Source organism: Crassostrea angulata, chromosome 3, assembly GCF_025612915.1.
Source record: "Crassostrea angulata isolate pt1a10 chromosome 3, ASM2561291v2, whole genome shotgun sequence".
NCBI lineage: Eukaryota > Metazoa > Mollusca > Bivalvia > Ostreida > Ostreidae > Magallana > Magallana angulata.
The window spans coordinates 30,728,423-30,753,168 of record NC_069113.1 but is presented as its reverse complement, the minus strand read 5'-3'; the positions used below and the strand labels follow the sequence as shown (position 1 = coordinate 30,753,168).

Here is a 24,746-nt window from a genome sequence, read left to right as displayed (position 1 = left end):
CATATTTCGCTTGAAACCGCGTCACTTTTAACTTGTTTTTACGCAAGAAATAGATAGCTACGTCCAACCGAAAGTCCAAGGTCTTGTTAAAATGGTTCTAACATGATTTGTCTGGCTTTTGAGCTAAGAGTACAAAATTGGTGCATATTTCACTTGAAACCAGCGTCATATTTAACTTGTTTTGACGCAAGGAAAAGATAGTTACATCCTATCGAAAGTCCAAGGTCTGGTTAAAATGATTCTAACTGCTCTCATCCTATCGTCGGAATCCACGGGTTTCATACACTGCTTCAACCCATTTGTTGAAAGCAGTGTTAAGGATAGAATAACCGTGGGTTCCAACAATGGAGTGGGTAGTTATAAATCTGTTTCTTACATCTTTAATCAAATTCAATACTTTTATCCTCCTTAGATTAAGATTTATCAATTGAAAAAAAGTTTAAAGAATTATTTTTATGATAAACTGTAAATCAGTTTACGTTTGTACGGTAAAGTTGTAGATGTTGCGAAAAATTAGAAGTCCAACGGTTCACCCCCCTCCCTCACCCTTCACACTGCCATCATGACTGCTACAGACCTATCATTGCCAAAGAACTGATTTTTTTTTTGTGTTTGATTATTATAATTTATCAGTCTGAATTATAATTTTGTTACAAACAACACATAATGTATATGATAAAACACCATGAATCTAGGATGAATAAAAACAAAAATTCAAAAAAAATCCCCAAAAGCCGTGCAAAGTGAAAATGTGAAATGTTCATCCAATCCAGGACCAATGCAGTACAAAGCACTTGTGTACAAGACTTTACCATTGTAAATATTTCATGTAGATTTAAACCCCCCTTTATTATCAACCATGTAGCTATTATTGAGGCATTGTGTATTGTTTGTGTGTGCTTTGATATGATTATTTGCCGTTCAGTCTAAGATAAAAGGTTTACTTTTAAACTACAAGAACAGTCAATTAATGCCTCGCTTGATTGCACTTCTTGTGTAATTCGTGAAAGATTATCTGGGTATTAATTTACCTTCTGTCAACGACACTGCTATATACTTGATTAAGACTTAAGACATGTTAAATTAGATTTTTGCAGGTGAAATGCAGGGTGCATTTCCACAAATTTGCGTAGTGTGTGGGATTTTACATTGAGCAATATTAACAGAGAAGATAAGAGGAGAAAATGGCATGTACAATTTCGAGTTTTCTGATGCTGAGTGTGTTGATTTCGTGGTCTGAAATTGTTATTTCGGATTCTAAAGCAAATGCGAGTGTCGGTGATATTGCACCAGATACCCCTTGTACATCGAAGATGTTACAAGGATTTACATCGAACTCGCTTCAGTTGTTGGAGGGTGGTGATGTTGAGGGGATAAAGGTTATGGTGCATCGTAATGAACTAACCAACAGCACAACTGACTGGATGATAGTCCGGGATGACAACACACACAACATTTTCTTCTCTGTTTACCCTTGGAATCCTATGGCCAGATGGGCGTTGTCCGCCTACTTCCACACAAATGTTGTTTCGATTTCGGAAAATCCGAATAACTGCCTTGGAGACTTTCGAGAAAGTGATTTTCGCACAAGGGTGAGACAAATTTTATTGGAGGACGTATATGCACATGTTTCGAGATCATATTCTCTATGTTCTGAAGAATTAACAAATATAACAGGAAAGACCATTCAAATATTAAGTTGCTGCAAATTAAACGAGCATGGGAGTGTAAATTGTGAGGAAATTAAGAGTGAACGATCAGTAGTCATTTTTTTCATTGTTGTTTTCGTGATAAAACTTTTGTTCGTTGTCTCTATGGTACGTTTTGTTCCCGAAAGTTTGTACAGAAAACGCCATTGTTTTAAGGAATTTGTATTTTCAATGAAAGCTCCATTAGAAATGGAAATAACAAAACGTTTTTCGCCTCCGCCAAGCGTTTCCAAATTAAGAACTGTTGAGTTGGGAACAAAGTATAAATTTTGTGGGTTTCAGTATAGACTTAAATTTGGAGAAAATCTGGACAGACTCTCCACCGTGTTAGAAACCATGGAAATGAGCAAAACTGAAAACTACAAACTAAGAGCCGTCTGGTTCAAAGTGGACCCGAGTCGTCTGGTGTGTAAAAACAAGGCACCCGTAGGATTTCTATCCTTTCTCTACCGTCGGCTATTTCAGTGTAAATGCTACGTACATGGACGCAAACAAAAGGTGCTTGAAAATTTAGAAGCTTCTGAAGATAGTGAATATGTATCTCTGCACGGCTGTTGCAAACGCAAAATCTCAAAGAACATCTCGTGGGAGTCTCTTGTACGAAACATGGTGCAAGTCTTTGCAACTATTTTCGTCTTTTGGATACCTATAATTGTCATAACAATATGCTGGAATAACGAAGAACGTTTCATTCGGAATAAATTGGAAGCCGCAAAGTTTTACAACTTCACGCCGACTTTGCCATTTTACTCTCAAAAACTTGTTTCTGTATCGTTTCTATACGGCTTTTACAACATATACCAGACGTGTTTGGTACTGTGGTTTTTACCGTTGTTGATGCTTATAATCATGAAAATAACTACCGATGATACTTTCTGGAAGAGAACTGTGTGGATTTTTGTTCGAAGTTTAGCCTATGTGAAACATTTCTCGACCATCGGAACCAGTTGGGCAACGTCATTTCTCCTGCAATCCTTCACCAGCAACGTTCTTACCGACGTGAACGCTGTCAATGTATTCGTGTGGATTATCGTAAAGCTAGCGTCCGTAGTCATCATTTTCTTTTTCCTTCTTTTCTGTAAGCTATCTTTCGTTAATCTTTTGCTACAATTGCTTTGGCGATTTTCGAGAGAAATAGTAAGGTGTATGAAGGAAACGAATGATGAAGACAAGCGAAGCGACATGGAAGATCTCGTGCAGGAAAAGTCCAAAAACAATTGTGAAAAAAGCATCAGAGACCTATTGAACCTGCCATCATTTGATTCCCATGGGGCTGCTGCAGAAGAGACCAATTTCCCGCGGTCCTCGTGTGGTCGTTTGACGTGGTGTTGTTTTTGCCTTGGTTGGTTGGTCTTCATAATCTGTGGACTACCGATCGTTATTGATCTGCTATTTATCTTTGTTGACACCTTAACCTTCATTGTAATCGTCCTGATAATCAACATTCGTCACCTAGCACAGTATTTGCTGATTGTATTTTTTGTTTGCGTGTATGTGAGCATGTATTTTAAACAAGTCGAACAAACTTTTCAGCACTTTAACACCGAACTGCAGAATTTTCTACTGGAGAGACACACACGACCATTGATAAATAGAAACTTGCTGGATGACACGACTCCGGACACTAACCGATGCTACCAAGTGATCCCGGGCAGAGGTTGTGGCAAGTGTGCCGCCTGTCATGTATTCACCTCTAAAAATGGAATGCCGAAGTGGAAAGCTCGCCATCTTGTTCAGTTCGTAGATGACAATGGCGAACCTTGCGTCCCTAAGAGTTTCTTTTTTCAGGCTTGCTACATGAACCACCACGCTTGTCCCGGGTCCCTCTCTAACCATTTCTATGAAGCAGCAATGAAGTCCTTTCTGTGGACAGTCTACATTATCGTTTCCATTTTATTAGTGAAAATTACATATCCTAGTCTTCCCTGGTGGGGTCATCTTATAATATTTGCAATACTAGGGTTACTGCCTATTATTTTTACCAAAAATTACTTTTTTGGTAAAAAACATGAAAATATTGACAAAAAGGACGATATTTTCAAACAAAAGGTTGAACATGTCATCAGAGAATATAAACAGGAATGGCCAATCATCGACCTCGAGGTCTCACGCCGTGCAAAGCTAGACGATTCCATTGCGTCACTTCTGGAAGGCAACGATGACGCCAACAATGACAGTAAATGTTGGTTCCAAACACCAAATAAAACATGTGTTTGCTTAAACATTCCCAACCAAAAGCCAATCAGTGGTAATTATACATGTTTTCTTTAATAACTTTAGAACAAAGCCGTTGGGGAATTTCAAATGTTTTCCCTTATATTCATCAAAATACATTGACATACGGTTTATCTTTCAGTTGACGATACAATACAGACAGAATCTGCCCCTCCAACACCTGTTAACCGAACCCAATCGAGAAATGGTAACTTAAACAGTTTTTTTTTTAATTTATTGAAAGGAAAGTTCATTTCCATTATATCTTATATAAACCTATGCATTTTGCAGGGTTGAATGGATCCAGATCATTACGAGGACAATGGAGTACATTTGAAAGCAATTTCTCCCGACAAAGTTCTAAGTCTTTGCAGACGACTCCCCCACTGTCCCCAAGCAGACGATCAGCCAGTACAAAGTTCAAATCGTCGGGCTCGATGACAGGCTGTCACGAGGAGTCGCTGGATTCTGTAGACGACAGGCCACCTACCAGGTCATCGTCTGGTAGACAGAAGAATGCGAGAGGTAAGCCAAGACGATGACACTCCCAGATGCTGTATTTTGAACTGCGTTACTTGGTGTAATTCAAGGGGTACGGGATACGAATATACGATTGCTCCTCTCTTAAATGAGATAAATCTCACCGAAATGTACTCAAAGTGTTCTATACGGGTATATTTTTTCTAAGCATTTTTGCCATATTTCGCCATTAGCAACTATGTGATACTATTCTCAAAGCTGCAATTCACTACTCAATTTATTGCTGCTGACCAGCTTATTCAGATTATATCAATTTTAGTACAATTGTAGTTTCAGACAAAATGGTTAAAATTGACTTATTTTCTATATCGCACGATTATTGATATATACATGTATATATTTTAAACGTTGACCGAAATGAATACAAAAATACTATATTTAGTATTATGTCACATATATCATATGTACTATATTGGCGAATGTGCTAACCACCAATCAGACGATAACATACAAAAGACTTGTACAGGTGTGCATTTGTTTCTGTAGTGCCATCAGCTGAAATCAAACAGGAGGGACCAGAGGGCGTCCATTTCCTCTCCAAGTCATATCCTGGGTCGTGTTGTGTCAGTACCAAAGGTAACAAAATCAACTAAGAATTTTTAAGATAAACATGTACATTACAAGAACATTTTTAAAAATAGAATGTTCATTTTAAAACGACAATTAGTGCTTTAAAAAGTGCTTTTAAATATCAAAACGATTGTCTTGTATTTTAATCCTTTGTACGATGTGAGCGATACTGATGCACGTTACATGTAATCATAACAAGGATCCTGGCTTCTTTTACAGACGACACGATCAGTATTGCAAGTACGTTGTCAAATCATTCACATGATCAACATCACCAAGAAACGATCTCCTCCATATGGAAAAACATGAAGTCACTCAACCGAGACAAAAGAGCCACGCAAACACTCGTTGCAGACGTTTGAATGACGTCAATGGGGTCTTTCGAATTTGCACTATGTTTTGTGTTAGGTTTTTCAGCCAATTAAATAAAGATAAATATTTATTCTTACGACTTCTTCTACTTTTTCTAAACCAAAATAAACACACATTTTTCGATGGAATGGTCAGAAAAAATCGTCTAAATTAATCTACCGATTCTTGAATTCATGTCAATCCCCTTTTAAGACTCCATAGAGTAGTCATTATTCTTCCAAACCTTCTAATAAATGTTTTATCCTTAAGGAATACTTTACTACGGAACCTCTCGCATCCGACAATTCTTGGAAATCTCCTTTATTTATCGAGACTAAATGTATAATTAACCATTTTCTTGGATTCGTCTTGATTGATTTTTTCCCCTGGTGCTGTCATTGGTTTTGGCAATTTTCCTTACTTTGATTTGGAGTTTCAATTTTTAATCTATCGTATACGTTAACTTTAACAAAACTTACATCGATCTTAATTAATTAGTGAAGTGATTCACACAATTTAGGGTATGTTTTTGAAGTACTCAAAGAAAACCTTAAAAAAAAACTTAACGTGTATAATTGAATTTTTGATAAAACTGTTTATTTTAGATTGCAATGTTGTAAATCTGTATAAACTGCCAACGGTCTTTTTTGCTTACTATTGCATTTAAAAATTAAATTAGCTACGCAAAGGCCATAAATCTTCATAAAAGCTTTCGTTCGCAAGCAAATGGATATCAAAATGCAATGAATTACAAGTAAATTTTTTAAAACATCTACGGTCGTTTCACTATCAAGTTTTTGCGGTATGGGTGTTCGCCTGTATTGCGTTGTACTTCAATTTAAAATGATGTTCAAACATTTTAGCGAAATCGATTATTAACATTCACATAAAATACTTACGAGACATAGACACTTGTTACTGCGATGAAGTTTACTCACTAGTATAATTTTATTTTATACTGCAAGTGAACTTAGCTTTTATTGTAGAAAGAAGCGAGAGCAATATCTTAAACTGTTAGGATACTATTTCAAATTTTGTTCCTGAGACTTTTCAAAAAATCACTAATATTGTGGTCTCTGGAGCGCAATTTCGTAACAGGTATACTAGTTATTACATTCGTAGGTGTATAATAATGAAGAAGTAGGGCGGTAGTTCAAGAAAGTTACATATGGCTGCTGAAGCTACCGCCGGTTCTGTCGTCTGCCATCACTTGGCCATGCGCGTGCTTCATCTGGCAGACGGTTGTAATTTTCTCAGAGATCGTTTGTTATCTCCGACAAATTTACAACAGCAGCAGGAGTGAGCGAAACATCACACAGCTCGTGTTTACATTGATGGAATACAAGCAGCATTTCAATGAAGTATGCCTAAACTCGCCCGTTTTTATATAAATTTCGGAAATCCGGTACCACTTTACTACGCTGGACAAGATGTCAAGGGTTACCTTAATGTTGACGTTGACAAACCGATCAATCTGCAATGTGAGTAGCATTGATACGAAATTTTTATTAATTAATTGGGTTGTAACTTTAAATTTGCTTTATTGCGTATTGGTATCAATGTCTACCTCTTTTGGAAGAAAAAAAATACTAAATTGCTTCCGTTTCAAAAACATGTAATGTAAAGAAAAGTGTATAAAAAATGTGTAGCTTTATCATTCATTGGGAACCAATTGCAAATGATTCATTGCCATCTGGAGTAAACGATAGAGTCATCAATTCTTTCTGTTTTCTTCATCTTGCCTCTCTTAATGATGCCGTTTATTTTTGCAAATGTGTTTTCACGCCTTTCACAATTTCATTCAATATCGTTTCAAACGGTATACTTTGTACTCTAGCTGCCATCTTGGCGAAAGCGTGAGCTCCTTTATCCAAGAAGCAGCCTGAAAGATGAGGTCTCTAATTGACCGACCAGTTAAATAATGAGTCTCTGGGGATCTCTACAGAGTGATCAGCTTTTCTTACTGTTATTATGAGCGTCCCTTGGGAGTTTGTTGGTTAACATGATGGGATTTATAAATAATTTATAACATTGCATTATATAAATTTACGTCTGCCCTATGGCCATACTATAGCCTGAGTTATACAGTGAACATGTAGATTTGGTTACAATTTAATAAATCGTAGCTGAATGGTAAATTAATTTGATTTTTTTTCCTCGACGGTTTCTAATTTACAGAGGACGGAGATGGGGAACACATGAGCGGTGTGGGAAATTTCCCAAGTGATCGTAATCTTTACTTGTCGGTAATTTTATGAAACAAAATTGAATTATAATCCACTTACACAGCCATACTCTCCTGACATAATAGTAGACCTTGAAGATTTGTAAGGCAATAAAACATATGTCGAAATGTCAAATGCAGATATCTACATCACCCCAAAACTCAGAAAATGTCTGCTATGATTCTAATGAACATTATTCTAAATTGAATGTTTTAGCGATAGGGATTTCAGTTGCACACATGCGTTCCGTTTTGTTGGTGAGTTTTGAATAAAATTTTATCTGCAGCAAATCTTGTTTATTCTCCTATGCGAGAGAACCTATAGATTTATATAGGTAGTTAGGAAATTGGTGTAAGATTTCTATCGGCAATACGAATGTTTCTAACTTTCTATGAAATGTAGGCATCCGACTGCATGTCAAAGGTGAGGCATTCGTTCACTGGACGGATCAACGCATGCGTGGGCCAGCCCCTCTAAGGACCCCGGCTCGACACCACTCGGCTCATGAGGAATATTTCGACTTTACTACAACGGTTCTTGGAAACAATGGTAGCGTAGTGGCATTTCTATAATTTCAGAATTTGATACAAAATTACAAGGAAAAAAATTTAATTTAATTAACTAGCTGAAGGTGATATGGCTTAATATCAGTGGTTGATCTTTTATACACGAGATGTGATCTTTGAAATTGACCTAAACTTGAAGGGGTACTTCTGTGATTTCTTGATGTGAGTTTATCATTACAGAGAACGATGCCCCTAAGATTACATTGCTACGAGGGACATACTGCTACCCCTTTCAGTTCCAGCTTCCAGAAAACATCCCTTCTTCTTTCGAGGGCGAATACGGTCACGTGAGGTACACTGTCAAAGCGACGATAGAAAAACCAAAAAGGTTCACTCATGTAACCAAAACGGCCTTCTCTGTAATTGGTTCACTGGATTTGAACACAATCCCGCAAATAGACGTAAGTTGGTTTTTTTCAAAGCAAAATGGCTAAATATTTGAGTGAACTCATGAAATGGCTTTTTTATAGAATAACATGATTTCGCCTGCAGGCACCAGCAGGAATGACGCTCAGCAAAAACATCTGTTGTCTGTGCTGTACATCCGGTCCAATCAGCGCTCTGCTGTCCCTCCCGAGGAGGGGCTACGTTCCAGGGGACATAATTCCCGTGGCGGTAGAAATCGAAAATCTATCGAGGCGAAAAATAGCAAGTGCGTCCATTACACTGAAAATGGTAATTCTTGACAAATTGTTTGTGTGATTTTTTTTTAGCTGAATCTGAAACAAAAAATTCAGATTTTGAATTGTAACCGCCATTTCTTGCAGACAACCAGTTTTCACAGTCGTGATGAATCCCGGACTGTAAGTACACAGATAGACAAGATATCTCACGGCTCCCTGCCCCGGGGTGCTACCAGCACGTGGACGGGACAGGGCATCCCACTGCCAGCTCTACCCCCGAGCTTCCTGTTTGGGTGCAATATCATTGACATCCAGTATAAGCTTGAGGTATATGCTATGTCATATAGAACATTTTAACAGGTGTCTTCCCACTTAGCCAACATTTTGAAAAAATACAGGTAAAATACAGGTAGATCTGTGTTGGCTAAGTGGGAATGGGGTGCAGGTAGAGAACAAAAGAATTTAATTACAGGTAAGCTATAGTCTGTTTTCGAATACGGGAGAACAGATATGAATTAAGCTTTGACACAGTACTTTATTTGATTTAAATAAATAAGAGGAAAATGTAATTTTAAATTTAAATTTATTTATGACTCAAAATTTATATTAGTTGACTTTAAATAAGCCTTGAAATATGTAAAAAAAAAAAAAAATATTTGGGGCATTTGTTATTTCCTTCAATTTTATGTAGTTTCTATAGTTATAGATTTATTCATGACTTAGAATTTATATTAGTTGACTATAAGCTATATATGTTATTTCCTTCAATTTTATATAGTTTCTATAGTTATATTACAAATATTTCCAATAAACACAATATGAAAATAACAAAACATAATAACGCTTGAGTAAATTGCTTTACATGTTTTAATGTTGTATACTTCACAATATTCGCAACATTTTCACTTTTCACATTTAATAAGATCAACTGTATGATGATGATTAATTTCTTAAATCCAGCATGAAGAAGATAGAATCCTCCTCTGCCGTTCTCTAAAAAGTTGATTGCACCTTAAGATTGGCCATTTTGATTTGATTTGATTTTCTTAATATCTTTCAACTACATTAACAGTCCATTAAACAATGAAGATCTCATAATTTTCAGGCTTTTGATTTTGTAAACTAATGACCATAATTATGCTTATCTATCTAGTCTATATTCTTAAAAACTGCTGATCAATCTCATTTATGTAATTATACCTCCAATTAAAACATTTTATAATCATTTATTTTAATGTTTTGATAATGCATGTACTGCTATAAATTTATACATATAAAAGTTTAAAAAAAGATATGCAATTATCTTGCAGAAAATTGATGATTTTCATTTTTGTTTTTACAAATATTCTATGGTTATTTTTTTTATTTATTCTGATTAGAGGCAAAATTAATGCTTTTTGAATAAACATTTAAAGAAGACTTATGTTTCGATAAATATTAAAAATACATATATTGCCGATTATTCTCGAAATAAATTTATGCATTGTAGTTTATCTTTTTAAAATGCAATCATTTATTTTTTTTCCATCAAACTATTCTCAGGTAATTGATAACAAATACATTTACATGTGAAAACAGACTATAGCGTCCTGATCACTCAGGTGTGAAAATCAAAATGTTGGCCAAGTGGGAATTGAGAATTTCAGAATGTTGGCTAAGTGGGAATAAACCTTTTAACAAGACCTTGGACTTTCGATGGAATGTCACTTATTCTGTCTTGCATCAAAACAAGTTAAAAATGATGCTGGTTTCGAGTGAAATATGCATAGGTTGCGTAGTCTTAGCTCAAGAGCCAGGCAAAATCTTGTTAATTTCAAACAGCCATGGCTGAGTGGCCAACAATGAAATAGATAGGCCTACGTCACATTGCCGTTGGACACAACTACCCAAAGTCCAAGCTCTTGTTAAAATGGTTCTATGCTTATTTACACATATCAATTAATGCATTTTCCCTGAATTTTGACACACTGCTTTATATGTTATTAACGTTTCAAAAAAAAAAAATACATGTCTATTAATCATGAAAAAGCGTACATATATAACAGTTGAGCTGAAACGTTATGCAACAGATGATTTCACAATTGATCCAGCATCAGAGGGAGCCAGACCGGTAGTGTGTCTTATAGCATTCATAATCACGCTGAAAGTTGTACAACACGGGAAAGTAAATTGTGTTTTACACCATAATATAGAAAACAATTTGTTTTCAAATGGAAATGATATTTTTGTGAATTTTTTTTCTTCTTTTTGGGTTTATGGTTGGTAAAACTGTTCAAAGTGCGGATTATTTATTTATATAGAGCGGTCGAAAGTGCGCGAAATAACGTTATATTGATCAGTTTACATCCCATTATGAACAGCAATTCATCTTCTGTAGAAGTGTCGGGAAAATACTGAAAGGAAGTATCGAAAAGATAAAATCTCCTTTATACCAAAGACAATTATTGCATTTATCTATTTCAGTTATAAATTTTGACTTGTATACTAGGGTACAGTCCCCGATCGCGGTCAGGTCAACGTCATTTTGCAATCCTCATTAAACATTTAGAGAACCAGAATCCTTGAACACTTTATCATATTGTATCTTGCGATGTTATAAAAAGTTTTGATAATTGTACACGTATGATCTTCGAGAGCTAAGGTGAATGTGGAATTTCTGCTTTTCTTATCTATTACAACTACAGGAGAAGAATATCGAATTTTGCCAGCGGAAACGGTACATGTACATAAAAACACGTAAATGTGTTTTTAAAACAATTGTTCTTCAATACAGTTGACAATATTCGGTGTGAAAATGACGTTTTATATCCCATATTTTCCAATCAAAGAATTTTTCTTCTACTTACATTTGCATTGAAAATGAAAATCCTCGCACAATCATTTAAAAAAGTTTCCAAAATCTGAAAGATTGTCACCCCCCCCCCCTAATTTTTTTTTTTTGATCATTAGTTGTTTTATGTTTATGTTGCTGATGTTTTAATTGTTGGTTGATTTTTGTTTTGTTTTAGTTACGAGTGGATGCTATTGGACCATCTTTTGAAATGTATGTACCTCTAGAAATTATAGTGGGAACCGTACCCTTAAGATCGACCATCCGACCTGTGCCCCAATCACCACGTCATGATTCAAGGTCAAGAGGTCACCGGTCCACGTCATCACAAGCTAGTTCTGAGCACTATGCAGGCAAGATAAACTATTTAATCAGCTAATTAATCAATCAATTTAATGAGCTAAATTGTGCGTATATCTTTGTACATGAAGACAATAAAAGATTTTTTTTTTCTGATTTTGAGAAAAATAGATTGTGTCAGTTCACGGTGTCTTTGCTAAATTTAGCTTAAAAAATGGATATTTCTTTGATGTTTTAAAGATAAGAATATCATTTTCAGTGTCTTTGACCTACATGGAATCTCGGTTGGGTGGGGCGTGTATAAAAGAGGAGGACGACCCAGAAGACATGAGAGGGGACCATTACTTCTCGCCTGTGTACCCCTACTATATCTGGACAGACTGAAGTGCAATGGATGTTCTTACTATCATAAAGTGCTAAACTCTATTGTTGTATTAATTGTTGAATATATTCTTTAAAAATTGACAATCAAAATGTTGATCTTGCTGACATTTATACATTTTTGTTTGAAAAGCTCAATTTTATTTCTACAGTAGACAATGAAATTGAAAATGGTATTTTCATATCATACAAGGAAATCACTTGTTGTACATATACAGACTTTTTAAATGCTGTGTTTCACACATACCAGAAACTTGTTGTTATATTTCATATACACAACCAATTGAACCTCTGGTGAAATTCATGCAAACAGAGTTTAATGTGATTTTCATGTGTGAAATCACCTGAATTTCAGTTGAAATTTGTGTGAAGTGAAATTAATGTGACATTCACGGGAGGCACAATTGCCTGTATATTGGTGTGATCACAAAATATAAAATCATCACCAACTTTTTATAAATAACAAAATATATACTCAATTGTTTAGGAGAATTGAGTACAATAACTGTCGCTAAATTTCTATGTAGAGGACCACATACAGCACTATTAATACCCAACTTATCAGTTGAATAGATAACGTGATTTAAGCATGTTTTTTTCCACATTTCAAAATAAAAATCACCAATGAACCAATTTTTATAGGTTTTTATCCAGGCATTTTTGTATTACATACATACAGAGACACATGTAGAATAAAGTAAAATGTGAATTTTTTTTTTTTTTTACTAGATGAGTTCTGAGAAATATGACTAAAAGTCAATGACAATGTTGTATGACAAATCCTCTGAATTTCACTGACTGGCTAACAATGAAAATGAGTCATATATATTCTATTAGAATTTAAATTCCTTGTATTTTTTGGCAGCTTTCCCACTGTCTTGTTGCTGCTTTTTCCTTTTCTGAAAGTAGAATAAAAACTAACTTGAAAAATATGTACAAGTAATAATTCACATGTAGTTTGTTAAAACATGCAAAGCTAACTTATCATTAGAAAACCACATTCTTGTCCCCCTTTCTTCTGAATAAATCAAGCTTTGTTCTGTTATAGTGGTGGTCAGGATTGTAAATAATGAATTCAACAACCATCAAACTAATTTTTAAATTTAAGTGAGTTGGCCCACAGTCAGTAAGTGAATGCAAGACTGATCACAGGTTTCGAATGATGAGATTAAAGCTAAACACCGCTCGTAAACAAGCACCTTCACACAGGTACCTGGTACATGTATATATTAACATCTTTCGAGTATGATTCCCTCTATTTCTTACAGACGCTTTAGTAAATTCATAGCTCTATAGAAACAGCCAGACTGAAATCAACATGCCTGTTTATCTATTGGTCGAAATCTACATCGGCTGAAACTGACAGGACTGAAATCGACACACTCTGTTTATCAATTTCATAACACCCCATTGCACACCTGAAACTTGTGGCCGACATGTAGTGTTTCTTTCATTGTTTTTGGATTTTTCTGCATTTAATGCTTATCCTATGTGCAAATTCTGTTTTCAATAATTCATTTACTAGTTTATTTGATGTCAGTATTTTCCTTCCTTGAGTAAAGTACGTAAAACTCAATAATTTCATTGCGACCGAGTAACACGCAAGATGTACGTCCACACAGGTGAGACCTCTACAACCATTTAAACTGTTAGGAGGTCTGTGGACAGTGCCTATTTATGCGTTTTTTTTCTTTTGAGAAGTATATCATAATCAAAGGCCGGAACGGCCACAAAGGCGTCGAGCTGACATTTTCTTTTATATAGAATGATATCAATAATTTGAATTTCTGTACTAATATATATATCTAGTCGTTTATCAAATAATATAAGAATAAAAAAGGAAATAAATCACTTTTGGTGCTGTTTCAAAAACAATAATCAGTATATTTTGTTATAAAATAGGTAGTGATGAGTTTATAATACAATAACTCATCATGGTTACAAAAATCGAAGAAATTTCAAAGTTCAAAAAAAATTATTATTTTCTTTCTGCTTTAAGAAGTCTTTGCACATTTCACAGGCTCGTAATTTGAATACATTAACAGTGTGTCCCTAATTATAATATTAAAACATACTTTTATTTATTTCAATTCCCGTTTGAAACAAGATTACCTATGCTATGGTTGTTTACAAACAAATCCACAACACGTGCTATCTAAAATGCTCGACGAAACCAACTGCATTATCGTGTTTATTAATTGCAACAAAATCTCTAGATAAGTTTATCGCTTACAATTATTTTGGAGACCATGCCCGATAACAAATACATTTACATATCAAATTTTATTTCTATCGGGCACAGTCTCCAATAAAAATGTAAGCGATAAACTTAAATACTATTTTAGTGAATGTTTACATTGCACCTTATTGTATTCATCCGCCATTTCTTGATTAAGCAAATTTATACTAATGCAATGAGTTGTCAATAACCAAGGAGGCAAAGTTGGGTTTTTTTGTACACAATTTAGTTGAATAAAAGGAATACAAATCTTGTAATACGTTTAATACTTCAAGGAACTTATTTTTTATGCGCATTAAAAAGACGGTGCAGTGCATGAATTTTTGGACGATTGCCAATCCAGACGATCGCTAGAAGGCTGCTCGACGCCTTAAAAATGACCAAGCTTTAAAGCATTTTCACCAAACCATGACAACAACTGAGTGTGTTTTTATGGTACATTTTGTAATTAAATCGTAATGCTACATGTAGATATTTTACAACATGAAACACATAAAGAGACACTAGCCCTTTGTTTGCCAGCATGCTTGTTCTACATATCACTGCCTGACACAGAGACACAGGAGCACTGACCTTTTGTTTAGCAGCGTGTTCAGCCACCATATCACTCAGGTCCTCCTTCTCCAGCTGGTTCTGCTTCTCTCTCATCGTCTGGTCGTATTTGGCCTGCATGGCTGCTGAGTCCAGGTCCAACTCCTCAGGGTTCAAGGCCACCTCAATGCCCTCTGTGCCAGGCTTGTCTTTTTTACTTGCTGTTACCTACATCAAAGATAAACAAACCTGATTCATTAACACAAAGTACATGTATTCCATATCAAAGAAATGTACCGTAATAGCAATGTTCGAATTATCACATAGATTTCCATAATTCTTTCCGATTCTCTGATTGAGTTTTTTTTTTTAAAGAACATTTTAAACATTGAATCAAATTGATCTTCAATACTGTTGAACAGTTATTACTTGCAAGTGTCTAAATAAATCATTGGTATGATTGATGAGTCCATCCAGACAGATACTTACCGCTGTTGTGTCATACACATGGGCCGAACCCATCATGGCACCACCCACAGCAGCTTTTTTCTCGGGTAAGATCGTGTAGAGAGCTGGAGTTTCCCCTCCCTGGTCCATGGCATCCTCAATCCTCTTCTTTCTCAGCTCTATCATATCTGGAGTCTCCATTCCCATAGGCACAGAGGTGATTCCACTGGGTGTCACCAATCTAAAGAAAGAAAGCAGATTTAAAATCAATTGAGCTTTCTTTATGACAGATACCACATTGCAGCAAATGTAATTTTCACAGCACACATTCTAAACAAAAGTAATATGTTGTAACACGTCATAAATCATTTCCTGATCACATTTTACTGTTTTTCTACGTGTAAAATGTACATTATTTATGAATTTTTAGTTTTCTTTCTAAAACAAAAAATATGTATCTAAAGAGAAATAGCATGTAATAGTTTATACGATTGTTTAACATTATCATAAAAATCAACTTTAATGGCAGATAAAATCTGAAAGGAAGTTTTCAATTATGCGGCAGATGAAATCTAAAAGTGAACTCTTTAATTATTACGCGTACCCTTCTGGTCCAGGAGTGACAAGGCCTGAAGCATCTTCTTCATCCTCCTCCTCTTCTTCTGATTCTTCTTCTGATGAAGATTCTTCTTCCATTTCTCCCCATAAAGATTTATCTACATCTTCCTCTGGCAGTGGGGTCTACAGTTAAATCAGTTCCAAATTATTTATCACTGATTAATATCCTATGTAAAACCTTTGAAATAAGATAAAATGCTTTTGACAAACAGATTTGAAACTAACCTGGAACTCTGAACTTTGTGTACCAAACACGTCACCATAAAGTGGTTTACCATTTTCATCGACTGGAGGTTTGCCCCAACCACCAGCATGGTAACCAAATGAACAACCCTACAATAAACACACATAAAATCAGTACCGGTATATATATAACTCACACTCAGTGCCGATTATAGGGAGGAAGGAAACTGGAGATCAATAAATGTAATACATCTTAAAACTGAAACCTTAGCATAATATATTGATGTACTAACCTCAGGTATTGGGGCACTCAGGCCTGGAATCTTGAGATTGGGATATGATGGGGGAGGTCCATATCTCTGCATGGCAATAAGCCAGGGAGGGGGGAATTTCTCTGAATTCTGTAACAAATTATGAATCAAAGAATGTTTAATAAAGTACAGTGTATCAAAATATAGTCCACCTCTCTTCTATTTAGCAGGTGACTTAACAGATACATCAAAGTATAAACTTACATGTCCCAGTGGCATTCCAAGAGCTGTTTTTAGTTCATCTGAGAGATTTCCAGGCTTCTTTTCTTTCAGTCTGGTTTCAAATTCTTTTCCCTATTTAATAACAAAGATTTAAAAATCTCAAATAATCAACATACATATTACTTAAAGACCAATATGTGTCTGTCACAAACAAACTAAAGCATAACATCATAACCATTATCAACATCTTGGTATCTATAAAACATCTGCATCATCAGAGAAATGCATACAAACCTCATAATAAAGATCCCCATGAATTGTCATTTTGGGTTTGGTCTGCCACCTGAAGAAAGCATCATGGAGTTTCTGGTAATCTATGTCAATTTTACCCATCTTTGGTCGAACCTTCTCCCTCATCTTAGCTTTCAAATTCTTTTGATCTTCCTATTTAATGAAATTTACATATCAGTTATACAATTATGCGTGAAACACACTTTCACACAAATTGCCAAATGGTGGTGGTTCCAATGTTCCCCTTAAACATTTAAACAAACTAAAGGAAAAATGGATATATAATGGATACATAAAATGATATAACATTGTACATGTACATAAGAAGCATTAATTTTTGCGAAGTTATAAATACTTTCTCAATTAGAAATCACATCTTGCAGTATTTGGAAATCTTTAATAAATTAATCTCAGTCTGACTCTACCTTTTCAGCAAGAGCTTCTCTCATCTCCATGATTCCCGTAGCTTTGATGTAGTCAGGCAACTCAAATGGAGGTTTCTCAATACCCCTCTTTCCTTGCAGGTACTTCCTCTTGAAGCACCAATGCCTGGGCACCGGGACCGTGTTCCTGGTAGCCTTTAGGTGCACTAACAGACGTGGATCCTGTGCAGTGACATCATGCATCTCCACAACATCAGGTCTACTGACCAATTGTTTGAGCTGAGCTACGCTCAACCTTGTCATTTTCTTCAACTTCTTCTTTGATAGTTTATGGGGTTCATCTTCATCCTTCTTGACCTTTGTGCAAAAGTAATATGGATTTATATAAACATCATCATTTTAATCCTGTTCACCTATAAAATTTATTTCCTAATTATATTCTTTTGAATTCCCCAGCAATCTAGATATCATTATGTATCCCGTAAGATTGTCCCTTGCAATAAGAATTCAACCACTCATTCAGGAAAATGCTTTGGTGTTTTTTGTTTGTTTCAACATATGATATCTGGTTTGCTAAGTTTTTAAGAGTAACATTCATACTGAAAATTAATTTCATGAAATAAGATCAAAATGTCACAACTCACAAATAAACAAGAAATAATGTCTGATTTAATATCGGAACTTTTCAATATCAGTAATAGAATTATCAATGTAACCAGACAAATATGTTGTTATTATTAATATCACCTAAAACAAGAGACTGTATCAAGGCCAAAACAAATAATAAAAAAATCATTTTATTTTTCCTTCCATTTACCGGTATATCATTTCATTGTACCTCATAATTGTGAGCCCAGAGAATTTGATTGAACTCTTTACTTACCATGTCCTCATCATCACTATCATCATCCATGTCATCTTCCTCCATTTTCTTTGGAAGATCTTCCTTCTTCAGTTCTTCCTTTTTGTCAGCTTTATCCTCTTTCTTTTCCTCTGTGATCTGTTAAGTAAATCATACATTCCTTTGTAAGGCTCTTATACCACATACTGTAGATTCCTTATTTTAAGCGAGTACTTAATTCCGCGATTCAACGGTTTTCCACCAAATCGCGAGAACATAAAATCGCGAATGCCGAAATTTTATCATAGTTTCGTGTAGTTTACATATGTCTGAAAATTAAAAGCGAGATTTTAAAATTCGCGAGACGGGCTTTTCGCGATTTTACGCGGATATTAATTCCTCGCGTTTAATTAGGAATTTACAGTAATGTACAGATATCAGTAAAAAGAACACCATAAATGATCAAATCCAATGAGTCAAACCCCATAAAATTGTACAGAGGTAGAATCATGCACACAGAGCATTCCAAATACTGAATGTACATAAATAAATACAATGCCCATGAACATACTGCTGCCATCATTTCAAATTAATTCTCACCTTGAAAGCATCAAAAATCTTGGTAAAGGTAAAGTAGTTTGGATCAGTTGGGTCAAGTTCAAGTTGCTCCTGAACATACCTGAAGTATTAAGGTGATGTTTTATCAATAACAATAATATTCATACAATAAAATGTTGATTTTTATTTAATTCTTATTAATAGAAAGTTTCCATATATGTGTAAATGTTCTTCCCAGATCAGCTCAGAACACATGTACTTACTCCACTTGAACGTCGTCTTCTGTAGGAGTGTCTGGCTCCTTGTTTTGCTGCTGTTGTAAAAGTCGATTTTTCTTTGCCTTCTTCTTCTTCTTTTTCCGTTTCTTATTCTTGGACTGTAACAGATTAAAGTCATATGTATATCATGAACTCGTTCTTTCTTTTATGAGAGAGCTATACCTGTCATCCACATAGCAATAAATTGAGATTTTTGGTTATTTGGCATCATGTCTGCATATAAATGTATAATTGGTATTTATCCCACATAAATTGATACCTCTTTTGCAGCGCTGGCTTTGGAGGATTCCTCCTCATCTTCTTCCATGTCATATGTACCATACCCAACATCTTCGCTCCCATCCTCTTCATCAACATTTCTCTCTGTACATCAAATCAAGAGGAAACTTTTGATCATCTTCTTATGCCACAAAATAAAACCTCTTGCAAATTTTGGATTACATATACTTTTTAAAAGCATTACAGGTATTGTAATTTAATTAATCTAGAATTAATTGATTTCCTATACATGATGAAAAAACCATGGATCTAAGACATTTTTGTATGAACTGTACCCATTGGAGTGTTCATCTGTTCTATCTCTTCATGTGTCACACCAACTTCTTGGGCTCTGACATCTTTGAATGCTAACACCTTCTCCAGGGCTTGGGGTAATTTTATATCCTTTGATGATCCAGATTCCAACTTAAAAGATACATATTTTGCAATTAATTATGCAATTGAATGTATCATGTATAAAATCTATTACGAAACGTAATATACAATTAATTTAAGAAGTTTGAACACTACAGAATATAGAAAAATTTAAAGATTGCAAGCACATATATCTTTTTTCAACCTGAGGTGGAGGCAGTTTTTCCACGTCTGACTGGGCAGTAGTGGCCGGTCTCTCCTGGGCTGGAGGTTGTGTAGATACAGGCTGTGTACCAGGTGGAGGGGGTGCCTGGTGCATGGGAGGGTGGGTGACTGGGATCTGGGTGCCTGGAGGTACCGGTAATGTCTGAGAGCCTGGTGGGATCAAACCTTGAATAGAGCCATAAATCATTTTAAACATGAAGAGCATTTACCTCAAAACAGTACTTCTTAGATTTATTTTTATTTCAAAATAGTGATATTAAACTTGTATAAAATAGCTACAATTTCCCAAAATCATATCTTCTTTAAAACTACACTAAATAATTTTGATCAATACAACAATGTTCTAATGGATGAAAACCAACCTGGCTGACCACCCCCTGGCATCATCATTCCTGGAGCCACCATGCTGCCAGGTGGTATCAGTGGTGTAGCCATTGCCACTTGAGGCGGGATACCACTCTGTGTGGGCATTGCTGGGGCTGGCTGCATGGGTACTTGTGGGGGCAGACTGACAGACTGCTGGGGAATGGTGCCTTGTCCTGGGATGTTCATGGGCACAGCTCCTGGCTGAGGCATCATTGCTAACCCTGGGGGTGGAGGAGGCACCCCTGGCTGCATGGGGGGCTGTGGAGGAGCCACATGCATGGGAGGAACTAGAATGATTTGTAAAAAGAATAAAATCAATCTTAATAGTGTGAATCTGAACCATTTGAGGATTGAAAGAAAAATGATATACATGCTTTCAAATACTTCAAATATTGTGGAAAAAAAATGACCCTTTTTACCAAACTTTTTCAAAATCACCCATATCAAAGTTCTCTCCAAACCACCAGATATCTTTGTAATCATGTGTTTACCTGGTGGTGGCTGCTGTTGCTGTTCTTGTATCCGTTTCTCCTGGGCCTCCCTTTGTGCCTTCATCAAAGCAATTTGCTGCTGACGCATCAGTTCTGCTTCATTCATACGACGATCCTGTTCTGCCTTATTAATTGCCTCTTCTTGCATTTTCCTCATCTACATTTCAAACATAATTAAATAAAATTGCCTATTGTAGTTATGTCACTTCAAATAATTTGTACATACATAAATCAGTTAGTAATTAACACCTTCAGGCGTAATAAAACAGGTTATGAATCATGATGTAAAGATAGAGGGGAGATACTCACACTCTGTTGCTTTTCCATCTCTATCATGACCTGCTGCTGTCTGACCTTTTCCATCAAGTCACCACTGGGGGGTGGGGCTGGAGCTGGGGGTTGGGGAGGGGCAGCAGCAGAGCCACCCCTCTGGCTGAGGAGGATAGCTTGCTGGGCTAAGGCTGCTGCCTCCTTCTGTTTCTTCTGTTCCTCCTCACTAATCAGCTGCCTCTGAATGGCTAGTTTCCTCTGGAAATCAGGGTCTGAATCCAAATTCTGTGCCCAAAACCAACCCAAAAAATATTCAGCATCATTTTATAGCTCCGGCTACACAATATTTGGAATATACCAAAAATCAAAAAAAAAAAAATTTGAAATAAGTAAACAACTTACATCTTTGGGTTCTGGAGGTTGTGGAGGAGCAGACTGAGGTGGTGCGAGGGTTGACTGCTCAGGAGGGGAGGGTGGTTCTGGAACTACCTGCTGGGGTGGAGGTTGTGGGGGCAGCACCTGTGTGGGTGGTGGGGGAGCTGTTTGAGGGGGTGGTTTACTATCAGGAGGGGGAGGTACCCATGCTTCACCAGCTGGCTCAAGTTGGTCAGGCTGTTGTGGAGATGGTGACTGTTCCTCCTGTGTTAAAACATTTTTTTTTTCATTTTAATGAACAAATATGACTGTGATTAGACGCTATGGATGTTTGAAAGTACCTGTGCATAAGAGACTCTCCCAAAAGACAAAATTAATGACAAAACTATTAGTGATTCTAAAGAATAATTCTGTTATATTTTGAGTAAACTTTACCAAACACTTTAAACCACTTCTGAATCAAAGGGGTTATACTGATTATCACTGACTTGTTTCAGAATGGAATTCAAAAATTGTTTCCTAGTTTATCGGTATTAAGAATCTCATACATGTTCAAACCAAAAATTTGGAATTCATTATTATGAATATCATCATTTCCTAAAAGAAGACGGAACTCACCATTTCAACATTGTCATCAACATTGTCACCTGAAATAGAAGAAAATAAAATGAATTGACAGAAATGTTTTGTATTAAAAGAAAGAAATTTCGTTTTTCAGGAATGTAACAAAACATGTGCTGATGTCAACTACAAACCCAAAAGGTGAACCTTATGAAAAGTTTTATAACATCAACTGAACTTATCCCACATGTATAAAATAAGGGTTCAGCTCCTTTATTGATAACAAACAGTCTGATACCACATATTTCCACAAAAACAAACAAAAAAGAAAGTTATTAAATCTTTTTACCTTCTTCCTCATTTTTTTCTTTCTCTACATTTTCTGATGACTGCAGAAAAAGCAATTCAAAGTTAAATAAAAAAAAAAAACACGACAAATATCATTGTTCAATTTTTGTAAACATGCAACCTTTATAATCATTATTTATCATAAATACTTGTACTGTAATACAGTAAATTAATAAGTTCTTCAGTTCTGAATATATATAAGTATTACCTCAACTTTATAGTTGTATAATCTTTCAATTAAATCTGCTTTTAAGCCTGAAAATAGAATAGGCAGCATGAGAAAAACAATCACTGAATACCATAATTGTATTACCGGTACTTTTATTCAATTCAAGGTACCCATTACCAGTTAATTAAATCTTACATCTTTCTAAGTTTTTGCAAAACAGCCATTAACATAATTTAATTTGGCTATAGGGAATACATTTAAACATTGAATTTTTATTTTTGGATATTGTAGTCTATAAAAAACCAACAAGGCAACAAAATATATATGATTAAAACTCTTTCTAACACATTTTTATATTTTCTTTAATCTTTGGGCCCCATAAATTAATGGAGTACACATTATATAATTGCATTTTAGATCATGTCGTTCTTTGTTACTGACAGTCATACGTTTCAGATCGTTGATTTCTGTCATGCACGTTTACCAAAAATGACCATGATGATGCCATTTTCTTAATTACATAGGACAACGGATATACAGAATCTCCTTTTGTCTTTGTATATCTATACCACCAAGGTTATGCTGCGTATAAAGGGGAAAATCACACAATTACTAAAGTAACAAATAGATAATTTGCACAAATACTTAAATTATAGTCACTAAAATTGCCTAAAATCCTAACTACAGTATATTAACACTATATCACAGTTTCTGAACTTGCTTATTGTCTGTTAAATTACAGGTACATACTTCTTCAGGCACATTTTAATGCTAAAATTATCATGTGACTTTGTTAAGATTTTCTTAGTTGGAAGCCTAAGAGCACTATAGTTTCAGCTTCTGAAATACAGATGTACTTGATAATCATACAAAAATGGTACATGTATTTTAATACAAATAAGTGATGAACTGTATTTATGGGGTAAATTAAATAATTGAACAATTTAAGTTAAAATAAAAGCTTTAAAGAAAATTAAAAATATTATAGAATGTATTCAAAGGGTTATCTCACTTTTATAAAAAAATTGTTGATGAATCAGACTGTCAGAAACAATGATTGCATCAATTATAGCTATATGGACCTTGGACATCAGCCAGGGTAGCTCAGTGGCAGAGCTCCTGACTAGAATTGCAGAGGTCCTGTGTTCGATTCCCAGTCCAGTGGTATCTTTTTAATGTAGTTAAATATGTTTATTCCTCCTTTCCTACATGGTGCACATTTGAATTGGTCGAATGTAGCATCCATTTTATTAATAGCTATAAACTGCATATGATGATGACTAACTTTTACTTTGTATCGGTGATTTTCTGCCCAGTGCTATGTCTATTGTTAAAACAGATATATATAATTTTTTACTAAAGAGACAAACATTAGGGGAAGCCTTTCGAAATACATATTAACCTCCAGTAGTGAAAAAGAGGTGATTTAGAACCCAAAAACCATTGCAATTGATATTTTTTGTGTGTATTTTAAAGCATGTATAATTATGTAGATATAGGGGTCTTCATTGACCAAAAGAGTGCCCGACAATTGGAATACCAACAATCGCTGTATAGCCAAATCACTCGGAGCAAACATGTACTCGGGGCAAAACCTCTCAGAGCGAAGATGGGATTGGAGCAAAAGCACCCTGATTCCTATATGGGTACAAGTTTCTTTGTGTCATAGTTTCATGGGGGAGGGTGGAATTTTGGAATAATGCTAGATGGGAGTTAGTTGACAATGAAGAGAGTTGCATGTAGTTAATGATGCCAATGCTTAACGATCGTATTGCAAACATATTAAGTTTTTAAAAGACCAAACCAGTAAGTGGATATTTCACGTAAAATGATTTGGACGCAAAAACGTTTACCCTACGCTATCTTACAGTGCCCGGGTGCGGACATAAAGCAGGCACATTGGTTTATCGAACAGCGTTTAAAAATTTTGATGCAATGGAAACCTTACCATTAGTTGGAAGTCCAACATTTGACAAAAACTGCTTGAGATCTACAACTTTAAATTTTTTATATTCTTCGATATTCTCGGGAAGCGACTCCATGTTGTTAAAATGATTATTGCATATCGAGTCCGATGTTTTATCAAAACAGATATAACAATATTGTTTGAAAAGCCGACATGCTTGCTATCAAACAGGATAAAAATATTATCATCAG

The 24,746-nt window shown here is 35.4% G+C and overlaps 3 protein-coding genes across 3 annotated transcripts; 2 read left to right on the top strand and 1 right to left on the bottom strand.

Moving 5' to 3' along the window:
- Positions 1–1,032: 1,032 nt before the first annotated feature.
- Positions 1,033–5,476, top strand: LOC128178650 (uncharacterized). The gene is made up of 5 exons (XM_052845914.1): positions 1,033–3,957; positions 4,066–4,131; positions 4,215–4,448; positions 4,950–5,039; positions 5,253–5,476. Exons 1-5 carry the CDS (start codon positions 1,185–1,187, stop codon positions 5,393–5,395), a joined length of 3,306 nt encoding a protein of 1,101 aa, XP_052701874.1. The 5' UTR covers positions 1,033–1,184; the 3' UTR covers positions 5,396–5,476.
- Positions 5,477–6,592: 1,116 nt separating this feature from the next.
- Positions 6,593–12,795, top strand: LOC128175533 (arrestin domain-containing protein 3-like). Its single transcript, XM_052841233.1, has 7 exons — positions 6,593–6,865; positions 8,012–8,158; positions 8,356–8,576; positions 8,668–8,850; positions 8,943–9,125; positions 11,807–11,981; positions 12,188–12,795. Exons 1-7 carry the CDS (start codon positions 6,748–6,750, stop codon positions 12,310–12,312), a joined length of 1,152 nt encoding a protein of 383 aa, XP_052697193.1. The 5' UTR covers positions 6,593–6,747; the 3' UTR covers positions 12,313–12,795.
- A 144-nt stretch (positions 12,796–12,939) lies between these two features.
- On the bottom strand, positions 12,940–24,684 carry LOC128175532 (splicing factor 3B subunit 2-like). Its single transcript, XM_052841232.1, has 23 exons — positions 24,538–24,684; positions 22,629–22,675; positions 22,422–22,461; positions 22,130–22,158; positions 21,539–21,775; positions 21,176–21,421; positions 20,867–21,023; positions 20,372–20,662; positions 19,990–20,174; positions 19,706–19,835; positions 19,411–19,514; positions 19,137–19,249; positions 18,916–18,994; positions 18,358–18,474; positions 17,517–17,831; positions 17,095–17,244; positions 16,843–16,932; positions 16,621–16,728; positions 16,370–16,477; positions 16,131–16,267; positions 15,569–15,767; positions 15,122–15,307; positions 12,940–13,208 (listed from the first exon to the last, which is right to left on the bottom strand). Exons 1-23 carry the CDS (start codon positions 24,629–24,631, stop codon positions 13,143–13,145), a joined length of 3,228 nt encoding a protein of 1,075 aa, XP_052697192.1. The 5' UTR covers positions 24,632–24,684; the 3' UTR covers positions 12,940–13,142.
- Between the last annotated feature and the right edge of the window lie 62 nt (positions 24,685–24,746).

Coding starts and splice junctions, on each gene's coding strand:
- LOC128178650 (XM_052845914.1), top strand. CDS start 1,185: ATGGCATGTACAATTTCGAGTTTTCTGATGCTGAGTGTGTTGATTTCG. Junction 3,958..4,065: donor CAACCAAAAGCCAATCAGTG/GTAATTATACAT, acceptor TTTATCTTTCAG/TTGACGATACAATACAGACA. Junction 5,040..5,252: donor GTGTTGTGTCAGTACCAAAG/GTAACAAAATCA, acceptor CTTCTTTTACAG/ACGACACGATCAGTATTGCA.
- LOC128175533 (XM_052841233.1), top strand. CDS start 6,748: ATGCCTAAACTCGCCCGTTTTTATATAAATTTCGGAAATCCGGTACCA. Junction 9,126..11,806: donor ACATCCAGTATAAGCTTGAG/GTATATGCTATG, acceptor GTTTTGTTTTAG/TTACGAGTGGATGCTATTGG. Junction 11,982..12,187: donor TAGTTCTGAGCACTATGCAG/GCAAGATAAACT, acceptor TATCATTTTCAG/TGTCTTTGACCTACATGGAA.
- LOC128175532 (XM_052841232.1), bottom strand. CDS start 24,631: ATGGAGTCGCTTCCCGAGAATATCGAAGAATATAAAAAATTTAAAGTT. Junction 21,422..21,538: donor AACCTCCAGAACCCAAAGAT/GTAAGTTGTTTA, acceptor TTTTGGGCACAG/AATTTGGATTCAGACCCTGA. Junction 19,515..19,705: donor ACAGATGAACACTCCAATGG/GTACAGTTCATA, acceptor TTTGATGTACAG/AGAGAAATGTTGATGAAGAG.